The sequence below is a fragment of the Schistocerca gregaria genome, chromosome 11 (genome assembly GCF_023897955.1).
Source record: "Schistocerca gregaria isolate iqSchGreg1 chromosome 11, iqSchGreg1.2, whole genome shotgun sequence".
Classification (NCBI taxonomy): domain Eukaryota; kingdom Metazoa; phylum Arthropoda; class Insecta; order Orthoptera; family Acrididae; genus Schistocerca; species Schistocerca gregaria.
In genome coordinates, this window is record NC_064930.1 from 57,859,901 (window position 1) to 57,881,445 (window position 21,545).

Here is a 21,545-nt window from a genome sequence, read left to right on the forward strand (position 1 = left end):
CTGTAAATAGACAAAGAATGATTGTACATGTTTTAATAGTGTCTTCATGAGAAGCAATTTCTTGGCCATCGTCAATCAATTACGAAAAAATTTGAAGGCACTTTATAAACTTTTTGATTTCCCTATAGAAATAACAGTTGCATAATATTTGTTATGTAAGTAAAAATTAGCACATAACCAAATAACAACAGAAATTAAACAACAGTTCATGCAAAAACATGTTTTTCGTAATATTACCTTTCAAATGTAATGTGTACAAAATAATACGACTAGCATTGGGGGGGGGGGGGGGGTGGAGGTGAGAGGGTTGTGAGCACAACAAAAAACATTAGTGTGACTCGATTCCATGCTTTGTCGATTGCGGAGCTCCAACGCTAACCGTATGACAGCTGCCAGCCCGTGCTCAGGGTCGCAACACAGCGGAACATCAATCACTGACACGTAATATGTCTTGCGTTTTTCTAAATTGTATGTCTTACTACTTGCACATTATGTTGTCCTAGTGGGTTATTAGAATTGTACAAAGTCTGAAGTAAATGTGTGATCCAAATGTCATGGCCTCCCCTTGCAAGTTGTCCCTAAATGCAAAGTCCATACATTTAGTTGAACAGGCAGCCTCTATATCTGTGTCATTTATTATGTAACATATCTGACAATTCTCTTACACTCATGGGAAAGACTTGACACTTTTTGCTGTCACAGGGCAATTGCAACTTTTTGCACCATTCAGGTACCCGATTTAACACATATTGCAATTCAGATTCATCTTCCGCCAAATTTGCTGGGCAGTAAATGACAGGACTGTCTGGGACCAGTCTCCAAAAACTCCTCATGAACAGCAAGGTCGTGCTGCACTTGTTTGACAGCCACAATAAACAATCTTCTTTCCCTCTCCTTCCTTACAGTAACATTCAAAACAAGCTAATACCTTTTAATTGATGAAGGCCCTCGCTTGGGTTGGGCGCTCTGGACCAGGTGGACTACAAATGGCTTATAGACTTTGTTCAGCGGTGTTGGAAAACTCGCTTCAACAGTTTGCTCGGCAGCAAAAGTGTCAAAATGGTCAGAAATACAATAGTGATAAATCTGCCTGGTAGTCCTAGCACGCACTGCACTATCTGCACTACAGTACACGCAATACTCCAATTGCCAATACCGGGAGGACGAACTGGGTGTCTGGCATCAGGCCCTGTATACCCGTAATCAATAGAGGCACATCAAGGGGAGACAGCTCACGAACGTGGCAAAAAAAAGCGGTAGCACTCTCCTTGTTAAGCAGACTGCAACAGAATGACAATGACGAGTGTAGGATAAGAATTCTGTGGTGATTAAGATTCTTCTGGGTAGTATGCCGCATCATTGCTAAAAACTAACAACAATAATAATAAACTAAAACTGGCGTTTTGGCTGAATTGCGAGTGCCTTTCTCAGGGCACGACTGGGTTTGCATAGGGATAGGTGCTTCTATTTATTACAGACTATCGATGTCTGACATCACTGTTGTAAAACTTTTAATTGGCCCTCTAATATGATTGGCTAGTCATGACGTAAGGGCAGATGGAGGGGAAGAGGCTATTCGTGGATTTCCGTGTCGTCAACGATTGGTAGCTGTCCACCAATTAGCGTTCGGCTTCTGGCCGGCAAGTTTTCCTCCTGGTGTGCGTGTGTGTGTGCGCGTGCGTGCGTGTGTGTGTGTCCGCGTGCGTGTGTGTGTGCGCGTGTGTGTGTGTGTGTGTGTGTGTGTGTGTGTGTGTGTGTGTGTGTGTGTGTGCGCGTGGCGCGCGTACACCTGTCCTTTTTTCCCCCTAAGGGAAGTCTTTCCGCTCCAGGGATTGGAATGACTCCTTACCCTCTCCCTTAAAACCCACATCCTTTCGTCTTTCCCTCTCCTTCCTGAAGAAGCAACCATCGGTTGCGAAAGCTAGTAATTCTGTGTGTGTGTTTGCGTGTTTTGTTCATTGTGCCTGTCTGCCAGCGCTTTCCCGCTTGGTAAGTCTTGGAATCTTTGTTTTTAATATATTTTTCCCATGTGGAAGTTTCTTTCTATTTTATTGACAAGAGAGTGTTATAGAGTTGCTAAACAAACTCCACTGGAGACGTTACAAGAGAGGCGTTGTGCATCACGGAGATATTTTTGAGAAATTAGACCCAATATAGAGGGTTACCGACAATCATTCTTCCCACATACTGGAACAGGGTTGGAGGGATCAGATAGTGGTACCGAAAGTACCCTCCGCCAGACACCATAAGGTGGCTTGCGGAGTATGATGTAGATGTACATGAAAGTATTTTAATTATTCGATCTTCAGTTGCTGATGTATGACTAGGGACAGGAAAATATTGTGTAAACAATAATCTAAAAATGAAAAAAATCTGCAATTTTTTACTGACAACACAAAATCATCAATTTTTGGCAAATGATGTGAAATTTTGCAATTCTTCCATTCCCATATAACAGGATTTAAATAATACGGCACAGCTAAAATAATGTTAACTGACAGTTACTTGATGTCGAAATTGGATTTTTACATTTTTCCTCTGGGCTAAGGTAGGTGTATGAACTTGAAATAGCCATTCATTTCCCTGCTAAGAAACTAGTGTCTTAAATGTGACATCAGCCGATAACAGTTTACCTGCCCATGTCAGATTCCCCAATCCTTACGTGCAAGTCGCAGCAAAAGCTAGGCATGTTATTGAGATCTTTAACGCACTACAGCAATTGATCAGCATATTTTCATATTACGCAAATATAAATGCAGAAGCCACCAAAATGGCCCTTTAGCTTCAAAAACATGTAAATAATGGACACCTGCTAAGTTTGCTACTGTCAGAAAATCAAAACTCGGGCTACCCTACAGATCAGGCTGTAACCACAACTTAATTTTGCAAAAAGATTAAATTTATTCACTAAATACTGAGATGAACACTTTCAGTGTTCTGTTGTAATGCCAGGAACACGTTTGTGTGATTTACGTGCTTGCAGATCTGAAGTACCGTAACTGGTGGTTTTCGCATTTATACTCGAGTACTACAAAAATATGCAGTTGTAGTTGATGTACTGCATCAAAGATCTCTCTAAAATACACCATTCTTCAGTACATCTTGTTGTGCAAAAGTGTCCGAGAATGTTGCATCAGTGGATCAATCTGGTATCTCGATACGGGTTCCTTACTTCGGGAAAAGGAGTTATTAATGTTAATGACACAGCTAGTGCACTTTTTTAAAAAAATATGAAGACAGAGACTTAGAGATGAAAAAAACATGAAAGCATTGGGTTGCAGTCTCAGAGTAGCCTAACCAATCTTATAGCCACACATGCATCCAAGTCTGTATTATTCTTTCAACCATAGGAGTTTTGCTGACAAAGCAGGGAGCCTGTTACTGTGTCTCTCTGGTGTAAACGATATCCATTCGGAAGTTAGTGTATGGAAGATAGTTTGGTTTCCCTATTTAAACATACATTCCCAGCAGCTGTTTTTCACTGAAGTGTTGATGATTTGGTTGCATAATTTTTCAGGAGAGGGATTTTGAAGTTATGACAGTACGAACTTTTGAAAAACTTATTTGTTCACGGTTGACTACCTTTAATAGGTTTAACAGAAATATTTCCTTTCTCCAATAACTGAAATAAATGAGACGTGACGTCAAATTTTATCTAATGTGGGTATATTTTTATTTTCATCATAGCAATGAAGAACACCAAAAATAAAGAACATACTTGACAAATATGACTTATCTCAATGTAACGAAATAAGATACAGCCATATTTTTTGTTAGGTCCTGCCAACTGTCAAATACGGGGTGCCTAGGAAACCTGCTTTCTCGGATCGCTAGACAACAATTCAAGCAAATAATATAATAAATTTTTATTACAGTCAGCTAAGTGACAATACTAACTTTGAGACGTTACAGTGGTGTGTCGAAAGCAATGGGTGACAGACCAAAAAAAAAGAAATCTCATCAGTACAGACAATGCCTAATACAAGTGATATTGCACAGTTCCCAAGTTGCTGCTACAGAGCGCATAGAATGGCTAGTCTTCAACTGAGCCGGGGCCAGGCAGAGCAGTACTTATGTTCTCTTCACCTAGAGGCCGCTGTTGTCTCAAGTGTCATTCTAGAGAGAGGTTGGTCAGCATACTATTGGCCGACATCTTCTTCACCGCCCTCTCTACCCTAACATTCTTGACTGTCGTGCTTGACTTTACGGCCGAACATTTTTTCCTTTTATTTTTATGATATACTTCACTGTGGTAAATTGTAGAGTAATGAGGAGCAAAGATGCAATATTTGTGAAATGGTACATTAAAGTTGACAAGTAGACTACATACAATTTTTTGTATTCAGCTGCTTCTGTTGTAATATGATGCTGACAGAACTGGTTGTACCGAGCAGACGTAACAGTACTGTGAAGTAAAAATGATCATGGGAAAATATAATTGCTAATGTGGTTAAAAGCAGAAGCTTTTTAGCCCATGTCTCTGTGAAATTATGAAGGAAGAATTATTGGTGTACAAAAGTCACAGCAACAGGTGGAAAGCAGAATCACGTCCGATAACTGAATCCGAGCTACAGGGAAACTATCTAGGAAGTGTTGTATGGACCACAATCAACTCAAAGGTGCTGAAATATGATGAAATGAAAAGATAAAAGCCAATATTAACTATTTACAAACACATCAGTACCGATATTTATCTAGAAAGAATGATACACATAAACGTTAATATTGTTTCTGATAAAATGTCACCGTAAAAACATTTATGTAATGTTTCTTTCGGTCTCTGTGAGGGGCTCCTTAAAAGAATAGAATCATACATTAATTATCTTTTTATTTATTAGAAAAGTAACAGCCAAAATGGATGCAAAACAACACTGAAACTAACCAAAAAATTTCTGTCTCGTTCTCTTATAAGGTCAAAACAAAAGCACTGTTTTCCTTTCTTTTACATAAGCTGCCCACAGAGTAGCTTTATTTCTTTGTAGCCAGACCAGAATCAGGCATGCCCAAGGCACATGGCCACCCACACCCACACAGACAGAGAGAGAGGTTTTACGATTTCAAGACTAATTTTTAATTTTTCTTTTAAAAAGGGATAACAGTTTTGAGCTAACTGCAAAACAAGTTTACTGAGCAATGTTCACAGAGTTTAATAGCAATACCTCGCAAACAAATGGTGTTACCTTCCGTACCAAAGTCAATGGTGGTACAAATCATCTCAGTTATCAATTTCATAGCAACAACAGATATTGCTCTATGGTGCTGTGAATTCACCACTGTCTAGATCAGGCTGTTCCAACCGTGCTCCAGGGAGCCGGAGCGCTCCAGAGTGCTCACTGCAGCAGCTCGGAGCCCGTGTGGAGGGGGAAAGCGAACTCACTGCTCCCTGGCCGCATGCAGCCGCAACTGACGCAATAATCAGTGTTCAATGACTGCTATGAGTAGCCACGGGAGCCCTGTACCTCTACTGGAGGACACCTTTCTATTCATTGAGAGGGATGGTGGTCCACAGAGTCTTGTATGTCATAAAGTATTTAATTCAGCGAAGAGGTACAATATACAACGACATTATACACGTCTTCACACAGCGCACTACGATCAGGTAGAAGGCATTGCACGCAGAGAACTGGTAGCCAGGCTTAAGAACGACATACCAGGAGACCTAAGTTTAAAAACGGGTGCGTAATACAGAGGGTATCAAAACATGCAACATAGTTCGTGTTCTGTAATGTGTTTATAATTTTCAGGGCAATTCGAGCAAGCTACAAGGTTGCTCACATCATTGCGACGAGTGGCAAGCCGTTTTCGGTGGGACCACTCGTAAAATCGTGCATGGTAGCAGTTGCAGAATGTTTACGAGGGAGGTGCAGGCAACTGAAGGGGTTTGCCTGTCGAAGCAAACAATGTCTCGTCGAATCCTGGACGTGGCAGTGGATTTAGAGACACAGCTTAGGTAAAAGGCGGAGAGCTTTGTTGCATTTTCGCTAAGCGCTTGACGAAAACACCGACATATCGGACTGTGCTCAGCTTGCAGTCTTTGTGCATGGTGTCGACATGGAGCTGCAAGTAACTGAAGAACTTTTGGATGTGGTACCACTCGATTACACCGCAACAGGATGTGATATTTTTGAAGCTGTTTCTGAATCAGTGGACGGTATGAATTTGCCGTGGGATAAGCTCCATTCTGTAGCGACAGATGGTGCACCACAAATGATCAGGCGTCACCAAGGTTTTGCTTCTCATTTGAAAAATAAACTCAGGGACAAATTCGGGAAAGACATTTTGACTCTTCATTGTTTCATTCACCAAGAGGCAATGTGTGGTGAAATAGTAAAGCTAGGTGGCGTAACGAAAGATGTCGTGAAGTGTGTGAATTTTGTGCGGCGTCACGGTATGAATCATCGCCAATTCAAAGGATTCCTGAAAGATATGGAAGCGGAGTATGGGGATATACCTTACCACAGTACAGTTCGTTGGCTGAGTCGGGGAAAAGTTCTTGATGTTTTACTTGTCATTCGTGAGGAAATATCCCTTTTTCTCTAAATGAAAGGGGCAGAAATGCGTTGCCTGAAAGATATACAGTGGATATCAGACCTGGAGTTCCTAGCTGACATAACTATGCATCTGAATAATTTAAATCTCTCATTGCAGGGCAAAGAGCAGCTAATCGTTGACATGCTCGACCAGATCAAAGTGTTCATGGAAAAGTTACGTTTATTTGAGAGGCAGATGAGTAATGGACATTTGTTCTTCAATTGTCTTGCTTCTTAAAAACTACCTGAACGTACTACTTTCGGCGATTACCAAGCAAAGTTAAAGCAGCTTACACGATTCCGAGACCTCACTAGTTTGTAAATGGAACTTAGGTGTTCAGCACTCCTTTTTCAGTTTTCCCGATGACTTGTTATTGTCACTTCAATTTGAGATTATTGATTTGCAAAATTCAACTTTGTTGAAAGAGGGGTACTACAACATGTTGGATTTGTCACGATAGTATCATTCTTTACAGGAAAAAATATTTCCCAAGCTTCACAACAATGCCGCTCAGATCATGTGCATGTTTGGATCTACATATTGTTGTGAACAGCTTTTCTCAGCAATGAAAAGAGTAAAAAGTAAGGAAAGATTGTTTCTTCAGGATGCAACAATGAAGGCCATCCTCCGCGTTAACACTTTGACGCCTGATATTTCCGATCTTGTAATGAAAAGAAAATGTCAAGCCACAGAGGCCCAATAAATTTAGTATGCAATTTCTTGTAAAACAGTTGTTTCTTGTTTATTTCCTGAACATCGTATTTCCTGGTGTAGCATGTCACCACGTCTTAGCAGCTAAGAGTATGAGGTTGTCGATCTTGTAAGACGCAGCTGGCACATCAAAACGCTTGCCCTGCCGCCTGCCTCAGCCAGCCGTGCCACGTGGCGGCCCACTTGAATGGTCACAGCGAGCGACACGGCTCCCTGGAGCAGGGAGTGCTCTGCGGCTCACAGTGGAGCCGACGTGCTGGAACAGCCTGGTCTAGATTAATTAAAATAATCAATTTATGAAAATATATTGTAACTGGATTGATTAAAAAAATCTACTGACCAAGTGGCTTTTGGAGCCAGTGGCTCCTTTTGGCAGATGGGTTGAAGGAGAAGAAAAGGGGATGAAGGATTTATTTATTCGTATGGCTAGGCCCCCCCCATCGGGCAGAACGTTCGCCGGGTGCCAGTCTTTCAATTTGAACCACTTCGGTGACCACAACACCCAGTTTCTGGGTGGAGAAAATTTGCCAACCCAGTCGGGAATCGAACCCAAGCCCAGAGGATTGACAATCCGTCATGCTGACCATTCAGCTGCTGGGGGCGGACAGGATGAAGGAGAATGACTGGGAAGATTTAGGAAAAGGTGTAGAGTTGGAAAAGTTCCCCACAAGCTCGGGTCCGTGGGGGCTTACCAGATGGGATGAGAAGGGAAGACTAGCTATTGGGAACCTCGCCAGTTGAGATTTGAAAATCCGAGAGCTTAACGGTGGAATATAGGGTAACATGCAAGATAAAGACTGCAGCCGTAACATTGTGCATAAGTTAATAAGAGCAGAAAGCTAAGAGGTGCAAGGCAGAAGGCAAAAAATAGGCACGTTAAAAAATGAAAGATATAGAAAACTAAAAGGGAGTGAAGAATGGAATAGTTCCAGTGAACAAATGTTGAGACAGAGGAAATTAATGAAAATTAAGGACAGTTGGGTGGCAACAATTAAGAACATGTTATAGCAATAGTTCCCACCTGCAGAGTTCTGAGAAACTGGTGTCTGGGGGAAGAATCCAGACGGCACATGTGATCAGACAGACATGGGGGTCGCGACTGTCGTGTTGTAGATTTTTTTATTTATCTAATTACATTATCTTTTTATCTATACCATTGTATAAGACTGTAGAAATTAAGTTTTCCTGGCCCAACATAATTGCGTTCTGAGAAAACGGCACATGTCATTTCAGAAATAGTAGCAATTCTGCACAATTTACCTCATACTGTCCAAGTCTTTTTAATTTCTTTAGTTACTTTTTAAAAAAATGTAGAGTTTTATACTATCAGTTAACATCAGCACAGTATCTGGAGGCAAGTAATGCAAAAACTAAAGCAAATTGGTTACTGGCTACAAAAGAAAACACAAATGTGGGTCGTCCATCACACAAGTCACAAATGACTGATGAAGTAAAAGAAGAAAGAGTTGCAAGCTTAAAAGCTTTGCACACAATTCAGTTCTCTGTTATGGTTACTGCACAAGAGAAATTTCCTGACTTCCCAAAATGTGAAAGTAGAGAACAAAACTTACCGTGTACTGCTGAAAGTGCTGGCTGTCGATTGATCGATCTGTAACAATAGAATCAAATATATACAAATTTGTACAACTACACAATCTCACAGTTTTTTCAACACTTGATTGTAATGCTGTATGTATGTTGAAAGCAGACACTGTAATACCACTTACAAATTCATAGGTTAAAATAGCATTTCTTAAACTAGCAAGTGAGTGAAATGCATTAAACAAAAGAATCACCACGTGTTGTTATTTCTTCTAATAATTATAAAATTGTTTCAAATCTTAATAACAATTCCATAAAAAATGAGAAGTCAAAACACCGAGAATGCTTGTCAGACAACTGTAGAACACAACTGTACATAATACAAGATCTGTTCAAAATTTTCAAAACCAAACCGAAATGCTAGTGTAAACTAGGTGAAAATTATATTTTGTTTCGTGATGGCAGGACGTGAACCAGAATTATTGTATTCACAATTCCACCTCTTCATGCAGTAAAGGGTACTTCACCCAATACACCACAGTGATCATATACAACTTATAACCTTGCCCTGTGTCATAGGCCTCCTGAAACCTTTAAGGGCAACGTATTATCTGATTCTAAATGTCAAGCGTTTGTACCTTCTCAAAGGATCAATATGCTAGTGTAATGAAACAGCATTTTTTGTAGGATATAATCTAATCAGCCAGAACATTATGACCACCTACCTAATAGCTGGTATGTCTACCTTTGGCATGGATACAGCAGGAACGCATTGTGGCACGGAAGCAATGTGGTCACGGTAAGTCACAGGAGGAAGCTGCCACCAAATCTGAACACACAAGTCACCCAAATTCCGAGAAAGGGGGGGGGGGGGGGGGCGACAAGCTGTGATGCCACATTCAAGTGACTGGGTCCAAATCAGGCAAGTTGGGAAGGGGGGGGGGGGGGGGGGGTAGGGAGCAGCACATCAGCTGGAACTCGCCACTGTGTTCCACAAACCACTCCATCACACTCCTGGCCTCGGGATGTCACTGCTGTTGGAAATTGTGATTGTCACGAAGGGGTGTGCGTGGTCTGCCACCAGTGTACGATACTTCTTTGCTGTCACAGTGCCTCGCACAAGCTCCACTGGATGCACACACGAATGTTCCTCAACGCATAATGGAGCTGCCACCACCAGCTCGTCTGTGTCCCAACATACACGTGTTGAGGAGCTGTGCCACCGGAAGACGATGAATTCACACCCTTCGATCGGCACAGTGAAGAAGGTATCGGGACTCGTCAGCTCGTGCAATACTCTGCCACTTCACCGACATCCGGTGACAATGGCCACATTCCCATTTCAGTCACAGTTGCTGATGTCGTGATGTTAACACTGCCACACGTACGGGTCATCAGCTGCGGAGGTCCACCACCGTTAAGAGTGTTCGGTGTACTGTGTATTTGGACAAACTTGTACTCTGCCCAGAGTTAGAGTCTGATGTTAGTCCCACCACAGTCTGCTGCCTGTCCCATTTTACCAGTCTGACCAGCTTATGATGTCAAACATCTGTAATTAGGGGAAGTGGTTTCACCACGTGTTGAAGACACCAGAGCACTGCTCGAACTCCCGACAAGTTGTGCAGTTCCCAAAATTCTCGTGCCGAGCCTCCAGGCCGACAGGATGCTCACTGACAGTACATACTCTGTGGGTGTGTGCGACTAGCAGTCATTCCTACCAGGTAACGCTGCTATGGCCTGGACAGGTTTATATCAATAGGAAGTATGTGGTTGTAGTGTGCTGGCTGATCAGTGGAAGTTATACTGTGGTTATAATATAAAACATACCAAAGACAAGCTTGACGAAATATAATTTGACCTCACCAGGTGCTCCCACCAAAATAGATATTTGAAAGGAGGGCAGCCACAGTATCTCTCCTAATGTATATGTAAACAGAGGCACGTGTTCCCATTAGCCTTTCACAGGAAAACACTCTGGGAATGTAGCTAGCACTTTACAGAATGGCCAGATGTGGTCATGGCCCGACGAGTTCCAGTTATATATGGTACGATCAAAATTGTCTGGAGACTCTCCAACGTATCTCAAATTGGTAGAGTCAGCTATAAGGTGTCTTTAAGAGATCAGCAGAACGGTACTCGGACAGGAAAGGCGTGTGTGTGTGTGTGTGTGTGTGTGTGTGTGTGTGTGTCGGGACAAGCCATCCACCCTTTGACAGCGGGCAGGAAAGGATTTTGAAGCTTTTGCAGAATTTATACACACAGCTTCATGTCATATCTATAGTTTGGGATCGATGAGAGCAAAGAATGACTTCCCACTCGACAATACATGTGAGTGAGCAGTAGATGTATTTATTATGGAGGTTAACCCACAGGACTGGCGAGAAGATAAATGGAGAAATGTGTGTACTGGTATGTTTGGAAAATATTGGCACACACAATTTTATGTGGAGCAATTCCGTCCTGGTTCTTAATTTCGCCCCCTAGGAATTTATAGTTTCTACATCATGTAACTAATGTTTAGCTGTGTGCACATGCATGGCCTCATTCCAGCATCTTGTTGAGTCATCTGTTGTGTGCAGCACATTTAGCTTCTGTGTACAAGAGAATTCACTTTTTTTATGTTGAAATGAGTTAGTGCAGTAGTCAAATTAATATCCTACTACTCCTAATGTGAGCAATGATTTGGATTCAAATATGGGCTGTATTTCAGTCACATGCTGTTGTTTCTGGAGTGTAATTGCTACAGTCAAGATTTTGGCATATGTTACTATAGCAGTTATTATATTAAAAACAAAGGTTCCAAGACTTACCAAGCGCGAAAGCGCCGGTAGACGGGCACAATAGGGATGTTCATTATTTCATTTCCCTTGCAGTTCTTATCTTCATCACTGGAACAAAATATGGAACTCTTATTAACATGCGAGTTTTTTTGCTATTTATAAAGGTTGTTTGCTTTTTTCAGAAGGGAAACGCAAGAAGCGAGAAATTTATTCATTGCACAAAATGCTTGGTTTGGTATCACGAAACATGCTCCTCACCTATACACAGACTTACAAATTCATATGAGGCATCGGTTTAGAAGGTTGAAAATAGTTCTAAACACTATTGCTTCGTGACTTTTCAGTGATTTGGAATAGTGAAAGTATTTGGCAATGTACAAAAAGGCATTTAAATTAATTACACTTCTGAGAATTTTTAAGGGGAATGAAATTAGGAACAATTCTTTAGTATTTCTGTTTTTGCAGTGTTAATATTTACAGTTTTATCTTCCCTAACAGTGTAGAAAAAATTCAGGTATATATAAACCACTTTTTAGCATTTTCCATAATCTTTCACAACTTGTACAAGTCCGTACATACAAAGGTGACAAAACTTTGGGTCCCCTACCTCACAAAAGATTGCGGCTTCAAGCAATGAGCAGTGTAACTAATAACACAAACTTTGCATGCAATCACACCAGCCCTTAAAAACCCTTAAAAACAAGTGAAAAGAAAAACTAATAAAGCTTGTGAGCACCTCAAGCATGCAATCAGATTGACTGATCATTGTAGAATGAATTTTAGATAGCGTAATGTGCAAACAGAGAACCGACTCGTGGCGATAACATATTAGACCTTCTGGTGACAAACAGACCCGAACTATTTGAATCAGTTAATGCAGAACAGGGAATCAGCGATCATAAAGCGGTTACTGCATCGATGATTTCAGCCGTAAATAGAAATATTAAAAAAGGTAGGAAAATTTTTCTGTTTAGCAAGAGTGACAAAAAGCAGATTACAGAGTACCTGACGGCTCAACACAAAAGTTTTGTCTCAAATGCAGATAGTGTTGAGGATCAGTGGACAAAGTTCAAAACCATGGTACAATATGCGTTAGATGAGTATGTGCCAAGCAAGATCGTAAGAGATGGGAAAGAGCCACCGTGGTACAACAACCGAGTTAGAAAACTGCTGCAGAAGCAAAGGGAACTTCACAGCAAACATATACATAGCCAAAGCCTTGCAGACAAACAAAAATTATGCGAAGCGAAATGCAGTGTGAGGAGGGCTATGCGAGAGGCTTTCAATGAATTCGAAAGTAAAGTTCTATGTACTGACTTGGCAGAAAATCCTAAGAAATTTTGGTCCTATGTCAAAGCGGTAGGTGGATCAAAACAAAATGTCCAGACACTCTGTGACCAAAATGGTACTGAAACAGAGGATGACAGACTAAAGGCCGAAATACTAAATGTCTTCTTCCAAAGCTGTTTCACAGAGGAAGACTGCACTGTGCTTCCTTCTCTAGATTGTCGCACAGTTGACAAAATGGTAGATATCGAAGTAGACGACAGAGGGATAGAGAAACAATTAAAATCGCTCAAAAGAGGAAAGGCCGCTGGTCCTGATGGGATGCCAGTTCGATTTTACACAGAGTACGCGAAGGAACTTGCCCCCCTTCTTGCAGCGGTGTACCGTAGGTCTCTAGAAGAGCGAAGAATTCCAAAGGATTGGAAAAGGGCACAGGTCATCCCCGTTTTCAAGAAGGGACGTCGAACAGATGTGCAGAACTATAGACCTATATCTCTAACGTCGATCAGTTGTAGAATTTTGGAACACGTATTATGTTCGAGTATAATGTCTTTTCTGGAGACTAGAAATCTACTCTGTAGGAATCAGCATGGGTTTCGAAAAAGACGGTCGTGTGAAACCCAGCTCGCGCTATTCGTCCACGAGACTCAGAGGGCCTTAGACACGGGTTCACAGGTAGATGCTGTGTTTCTTGACTTCCGCAAGGCATTTGACACAGTTTCCCACAGTCGTTTAATGAACAAAGTAAGAGCATACGGACTATCAGATCAATTGTGTGATTGGATTGAAGAGTTCCTAGATAACGGAACGCAGCATGTCATTCTCAATGGAGAGAAGTCTTCCGAAGTAAGAGTGATTTCAGGTGTGCCGCAGGGGAGTGTCATAGGACCGTTGCTATTCACAATATACATATATGACCTGGTGGATGACATCAGAAGTTCACTGAGGCTTTTTGCAGATGATGCTGTGGTGTATCGAGAGGTTGCAACAATGGAAAATTGTACTGAAATGCAGGAGGATCTGCAGCGAATTGACGCATGGTGCACGGAATGGCAATTGAATCTCAATGTAGACAAGTGTAATGTGATGCGAATACATAGAAAGATAGGTCCCTTATCATTTAGCTACAAAATAGCAGGTCAGCAACTGGAAGCAGTTAATTCCATAAATTATCTGGGAGTACGCATTAGGAGTGATTTAAAATGGAATGATCATATAAAGTTGATCGTCGGTAAAGCAGATGCCAGACTGAGATTCATTGGAAGAATCCTAAGGAAATGCAATCCGACAACAAAGGAAGTAGGTTACAGTACGCTTGTTCGCCCAATGCTTGAATACTGCTCAGCAGTGTGGGATCCGCACCAGGTAGGGTTGATAGAAGAGATAGAGAAGATCCAACGGAGAGCAGCGCGCTTCGTTACATGATCATTTAGTAATTGCGAAAGCGTTACGGAGATGATAGATAAACTCCAGTGGAAGACTCTGCAGGAGAGACGCTCAGTAGCTCGGTACGGGCTTTTGTTAAAGTTTCGAGAACATACCTTCACCGAAGAGTCAAGCAGTATATTGCTCCCTCCTACGTATATCTCACGAAGAGACCATGAGGATAAAATCAGAGAGATTAGAGCCCACACAGAAGCATACCGACAATCCTTCTTTCCACGTACAATACGAGACTGGAATAGAAGGGAGAACCGATAGAGGTACTCAGGGTACCCTCCGCCACACACCATCAGGTGGCTTGCGGAGTATGGATGTACATGTAGATGTAGATATGCTAAAACATTTCAGATAGATTATATAATGGTAAGACAGAGATTTAGGAACCAGATTTTAAATTGTAAGACATTTCCAGGGGCATATGTGGACTCTGACCACAATCTATTGGTTATGAACTGTAGATTAAAACTGGAGAAACTGCAAAAAGGTGGGAATTTAAGGAGATGGAACCTGGATAAACTGAAAGAACCAGTGGTTTTACAGAGTTTCAGGGAGAGCATAAGGGAACAATTGACAGGAATGGGGGAAAGAAATACAGTAGAAGAAGAATGGGTAGCTCTGAGGGATGAAGTAGTGAAGGCAGCAGAGGATCAAGTAGGTAAAAAGACGAGGGCTAGTAGAAATCCTTGGGTAACAGAAGAAATATTGAATTTAATTGATGAAAGGAGAAAATATAAAAATGCAGTAAATGAAGCAGGCAAAAAGGAATACAAAAGTCTCAAAAATGAGATCGACAGGAAGTGCAAAATGGCTTAGCAGGGATGGCTAGAGGACAAATGTAAGGATGTAGAGCCTTATCTCACTGGGGGTAAGATACATACTGTCTACAGGAAAATTAAAGAGAGGGTCTATACAGTGGCGATGTTCTTGAGGACAATATTATAGAAATGGAAGGGGAAGTAGATGACGATGAAATGCGAGATACGATACTGCGTAAAGAGTTTGACAGAGCACTGGAAGACCTAAGCCGAAACAAGGCCCCGGGAGTAGACAACATTCTATTAGAACTACTGACAGCCTTGGGAGAGCTAGGCCTAACAAACTCTACCATCTGGTGAGCAAGATGTACGAGACAGGCGAAATTCCCTCAGACTTCAAGAAGAATATAGTAATTCCAATCCCAAAGAAAGCAGGTGTAGACAGATGTGAAAATTATCGAACTATTAGTTTAATGTCACAGCTGCAAAATAGTAACGCTAATTCTTTACAGACGAATGGAAAAACTGGTAGAAGCTGACCTCGGGGAAGATTAGTTTGGATTCCGTAGAAATGTTTGAACACTTGAGGCAATACTGACCCTACGACTTATCTTAGAAGAAAGATTAAGGAAAGGCAAACCTATGTTTCTAGCATTTGTAGACTTAGAGAAAGCTTTTGACAATGTTGACTGGAATACTCTCTCTCAAATTCTGAAGGTGGCAGGGGTAAAATACAGGGAGCGAAAGGCTATTTACAATTTGTACGGAAACCAGATGGCACTCATAAGAGTCGAGGGACATGAAAGGGAAGCAGTGTTTGGGAAGGGAGTAAGACAGGGTTGTAGCCTCTCCCCGGTGTTATTCAATCTGTATATTGAGTAAGCAATAAAGGAAACTAAAGAAAAGTTTGGAGTAGGTATTAAAATCCATAGAGAAGAAATAAAAACTGAGGTTTGCCGATGACATTGTAATTCTGTCAGAGACGGCAAAGGACTTGGAAGAGCAGTTGAACGGAATGGACAGTGTCTTGAAAGGAGGATATAAGATTAACATCAACAAAAGCAAAACGAGGATAATGGAATGTAGTCAAATTAGATCGGGTGATGCTGAGGGAATTGGATTAGGAAATGAGACACTTAAAGTAGCAAAGGAGTGTTGCTATTTGGGGAGTAAAATAACTGATGATGGTCGAAGTAGAGAGGATATAAAATGTAGACTGGCAATGGCAAGGAAAGCGTTTCTGAGGAAGAGAAATTTGTTAACATCGAATATAGATTTATGTATCAGGAAGTCGTTTCTGAAGGTATTTGTTTGGAGTGTAGCCATGTATGGAAGTGAAACATGGATGATAACTAGTTTGGACAAGAAGAGAATAGAAGCTTTCGAAATGTGGTGCTACAGAAGAATGGGTAGATCACATAACTAATCAGGAAGTATTGAATAGGATTGGGGAGAAAAGAAGTTTGTGGCACAACTTGACCAGAAGAAGGGATCGGTTGGTAGGACATGTTCTGAGGCATCAAAGGATCACCAATTTAGTATTGGAGGACAGTGTGGAGGGTAAAATTCGTAGACGGAGACCAAGAGATGAATACACTAAGCAGATTCAGAAGGATGTAGGTTGCAGTAGGTACTGGGAGATGAAGGAGCTTGCACAGGATAGAATAGCATGGAGAGCTGCATCAAACCAGTCTCAGGACTGAAGACCACAGCAACAACAACAACAACAACAATGTGCAACAATCAGAAGGTTACTCCTGCTGACTACAAACACACAAATATTAATGCATCTGTCAGAAGCAAACACAAACTTGCTGTATCTCCCATTTTAAGCTATGTATAGAGACACACTATTTACCAATCACAGATTTCAGACAGCATGATATTTTGACAGGGAATGCAAGCCAATCATACAAAAGCCATACTGCATCTCTTATTTACAACCATTTGTGAAAAAAGTGTCTAACGGAAATTCGTCTTCCTTTTGCACTTCAGAATCACTTATTATTGTGCCCAGAAAAAGCACTAGCAGCGAGGTAACTTACTGCCTTTGTGTTGGCATGCGAGTCGTGAATCAGTTAAGCACCCCCTAATACACATCCACTGTGTTGTATTGATGACAGTCAACGGATCAGGATATTGCAAATATTTTACTACCTCAGATATGAAATCAAGCTATCAACAAGCTCCTGAAGACAAACCCAAGACAGCACTTAGTGTGCCTCCTGGACTGTAAGTTCCTCAGAATTCCGTTTTGCTAAAGGAACACACCTGCTACTTTTCAGTGGTTTGCAGATTTATTACTGCAGGTATTGAAAACCACCATTTGTTTAGTACATCCGATATCATTGCCCTGTTGCAGACAGCAGATGAACATATCAAATGGCTACAAAGCACACTATTGCAGTTTCAACCTAAGCTTAACATTTTGGACCCAGGCGATGTAGCACCTACGTTGCACAGATTAACTCCGATAAGGTGAATGACGTAGGGCCTACATCGGCCATGTCTCAGCTTTGTAAATGTATTCCAACATTTGTCTTACAATTATTGTCTGTAGAATGTTACTCTATGATGCCTGAATTACCAGGAAAAGAAAAAAGATGGCAGCACACGTCACTCACATTGGCGGGAAAGGAATGCAGAAAACATTGTGCATTACTTTCTTTGTGGCATTAGCATTCCCCTTGTTGAGACACACTGCACTTCACGAGGTCACACACAGTGCTAAGAGCATCGATATTTGTTTCGGCAACAAAACACAAAATGAGTGCATCCAATGTCAATGTCAGATCAAAATTGGTAAAGACAGAGGAGACAAAACCTGTCTGTATGTTTGATTGCAATAAAAACAAGGTACAAGTGGACCACAGCGACAAGCTATGGGGCTACTACCCTTTTGAGAGGGTGCAAATAAAGGCAGATCAAAGCTTCTTTCGTATTTTCATGATGATTGTAAATTCCCATGTTTATAAGTTGAGACCTGATAGTAAATATCTTGTCGAATTGATTAATGAATTGGCAACAGCACTTACAAACGAAGGAGGACCGGTTGAATGAACTTCCACTCAAAATAGTTCACCTGTACAACAAATTCATTGGAATACATTTTCCAAAAATTGATTGTGGCTACAGAAATGTCAAAATGGGCTCAGCGAAGATGTATGCTTTGTGTCAAATGAATCAAAGCAAGATCTCGGCAATCAGCAAGAAGACGTACCAGGTACTATTGCAAAGAGTGTGACGTACAATTTTGTTTTTTTATTCTAAAACGTTTCAAAGTTTTTCATACTAACACAATTTTAACTAAGCTATTTTCAATGAAAAATCTGCATTTTCGAACAGTTTTATTTTATAGCAGTAGTAAATCCTATTTGCATTTAAGAAACAATGTATGAAAAAATTCCGTTATTGTGAATACATTACATTTTTATTTCAATATAAAAAAAGATCACTGATGTAAGTTTCTTTACAATACTTCATAGAATAAAGTCCCCCCTTTCAAATGCAATAAACCAACTTATGTTCTGTGCAGTAGAAAATGCTACATAAAATTCAGAAAAAGCGCAGTATCAACCAATTGAACTACACTCTAGCTGCCTAGTCCTCAAACCGTTTAAGTTAGAAAAATGTTCTTCTACAGAGTCTCAGATGCAATACCTGGGTCACACTAGGTTCTGTTGACATAAAACCCAATTCTGCTGATATAAAACCCTTGACAGTTTCCCAGCCCCAAAAAATGTGAAAGATCTACAATCATTTATTGCTCTCACTAGTTACTATTGTAGATTTGCGCCAGATTGCACCATTGTCGCAAGAAATTTACTGACAAAAGCATTCCTTTAAATTATGTGGACCACAGAATCCAAATGGAGATTAAACACTTTAAAGACGTTCTGACAAAACTCCATCTCCTAATTCATTCGGATTTTGAAAAACCATTTATTACATGCTGCAATGATAGTGACTATACTGTTGGGTTTGTTTTCAATTGGGAGAAAAATGGAGATGAGAAAGTAGTTCGTTATGCATCCCATCCTCAACAAGGAGGGAATTAGCCCTTTCACTCCTACAGACACACTCTCTACATTCCGTGCACAGAGCAAGTTTTTTGTGGCTGTACTGATCACCTAGTGCTGAAACCTGTGAGAAAGATGGCATTCTGTCCACTATGAAATATTCCCTGAGGTAAAAACACGTTGTTTAAATTTTGCGTATGGTCAATTTTAGCTCAAACACTGCACATTCAAGAGTACAGGGCATTGGTAAGCAAAATCCACATATGTTCCTTGAAAAACCTTTTCTAAAATATTTGTGGTTAACTTATAAGTCAGAACTGTAAACAGGTGAGAGTTGAAAACAGTTATTTTCTCAATGCATATGGTGTACACTACTAGACATTAAAACTGCTACACCACGAAGATGACGTGCTACAGACGCAGAATTTAACCAACAGGAAGAAGATGCTGTGATACGCAAATGATTAGTTTTTCAGAGCATTCACACAAGGATGGCATCTGTGGCGACACCTACAACGTGCTGACACAAGAAAAATTTCCAACCGATTTCTCATACACAAACAGCAGTTGACCAGCGTTGCCTGGTGAAACGTTGTGATGCCTCGTGTAAAGAGGAGAAATGCGTACCATCACATTTCCGACTTTCATAAAGGTCGGATTGTAGCCTATCGCGATTGCAGTTTATCCTATCACGACATTTGCTGCTCGCGTTGTTCAAGATCCAATGACTGTTAGCAGAATATGGAATGCTGGGTTCACGAGGGCAATACAGAACGCCATACTGGATCCCAATGGCCTCGTATCTCTAGTAGTCAAGATGACAGGCATCTTATACGCATGGCTGTAATGGATCGTGCAGCCACGTCTTGATCCCCGAGTCAACAGATGGGGATGTTTGCAAGACGATAACCATCTGCACGAACAGTTCGACGACATTTGCAGCAGTATGGACTATCAGCTCGGAGACCATGGCTGCGGTTATTCTTGACGCTGCATCACAGACATAAATGCCTGTGATGGTGTACTCAACAATGAACCTGGGTGCACGAATGGCAAAACGTCATTTTTTCGGATGAATCTAGGTTCTGTCTACAGCATCACGATGGTCGCATCCGTGTTTGGCGAGATCGCGATGAACGCACATTTGAAACATATATTCGTCAAAGCCATACTGGCTTATCACCTGGCATGATGGTACGGGTTGCCATTGGTTACACGCCTCTGTCACCTCTTGTTCACAATGACAGCACTTTGAACAGTGGACGTTACATTTCAGATGTGTAACGACCCGTGGCTCTACCCTTCATTCGATCCCTGCGAAACCCTACATTTCAGCAGGATAATGCATGACCGCACGTTGCAGGTCCCCTATGGGCGTTTCTGGATGCAGGAAATGTTCGACTGCTGCCCTGGCCCACACATTCTCCAGATCTCTCACCAATTGAAAACGTCTGGTCAATGTGGCCGAGCAACTGGCTCATCACAATACGCCTGTCAGTAGTCTTGATGAACTGTGGTATCGCATTGAAGCTGCACAGGAAGCTGTACCTGTACACGCCATCCAAGCTCTGTTTGACTCAATGCCCAGGCGTATCAAGTCCGTTATTACGGCCAGAGGTGGTTGTTCTGGGTACTGATTTCTCAGGATCTATGCACCCAAATTGCGTGAAAATGTAATCACATGTCAGTTCTAGTATAATATATTTGTCCAATGAATACCCATTTATCATCTGCATTTCTTCTTGGTGTAGCAATTTTAATGGCCGGTAGTGATTTTCACTATTTTCAGCGTAAAGAATCACTAGAGACAGCTTGGTTGCACAAACGATGTAATATAATGTTTATTCCTTTACTGCAAATAAAAAAAAAAATACTCCAGTGAAAACAATAAAAGATACAAGTAATAATGAGAGATGTTAATAACTTTTTAAATACATGCCAGCATATACAGATATAAAGATGTGCAAAGAACAGGTTCATAAATAAATTTTAATACAGAATGTACATAAAGTCCAGGAACACTTTCAATTATTTATTGCACATGAGCCAAACATTGTACAGATATCATACACATGTCATTTTGAAGACTAACCCTGACAGTTCCTCCCCCCCCCCCCCCCTCCCCCACATATACCGCCACAGCATAGTTTAGTGATTTGCTGACAGTCAGCGCTAGTCACAAACATGGCGAGTTCAGGTGCGGAGCGAGCTTTCTGTGTGTTGGCGTTCGACAAAACAAGTGTGCTACAGCCATTCAACCGATGTTTAGAACCAAGTACGGTAAGGAGCCACAAACAAGGAAGGGAAGGCCATTTATCATTGGCACAACAAATTCATTACGACGGGTTGCATGTGTCCGGCAAAGAGAAGCGGATGCCCCAGTGTGAGTGAAGTGAATGTGGAGTGCATACAAGAAACATTCATAAGAAATCCAAAGAAATCAGTGTGTTGTGCATCCCGTGAACTCGAAATGGCTC

General features: G+C 41.2%; 1 protein-coding gene across 2 annotated transcripts in view; it reads right to left on the reverse strand.

Moving 5' to 3' along the window:
• LOC126295159 (THAP domain-containing protein 6-like) overlaps positions 1-21,545 on the reverse strand; it is a 93,264-nt gene that overhangs the window by 63,793 nt on the left and 7,926 nt on the right. For both annotated transcript variants that reach the window (XM_049987454.1, XM_049987455.1), the window contains exon 3: positions 8,814-8,851. In XM_049987454.1, coding sequence (XP_049843411.1) covers positions 8,814-8,851 — 38 coding nt within the window. The remainder of the gene's footprint in view (positions 1-8,813; positions 8,852-21,545) is intronic.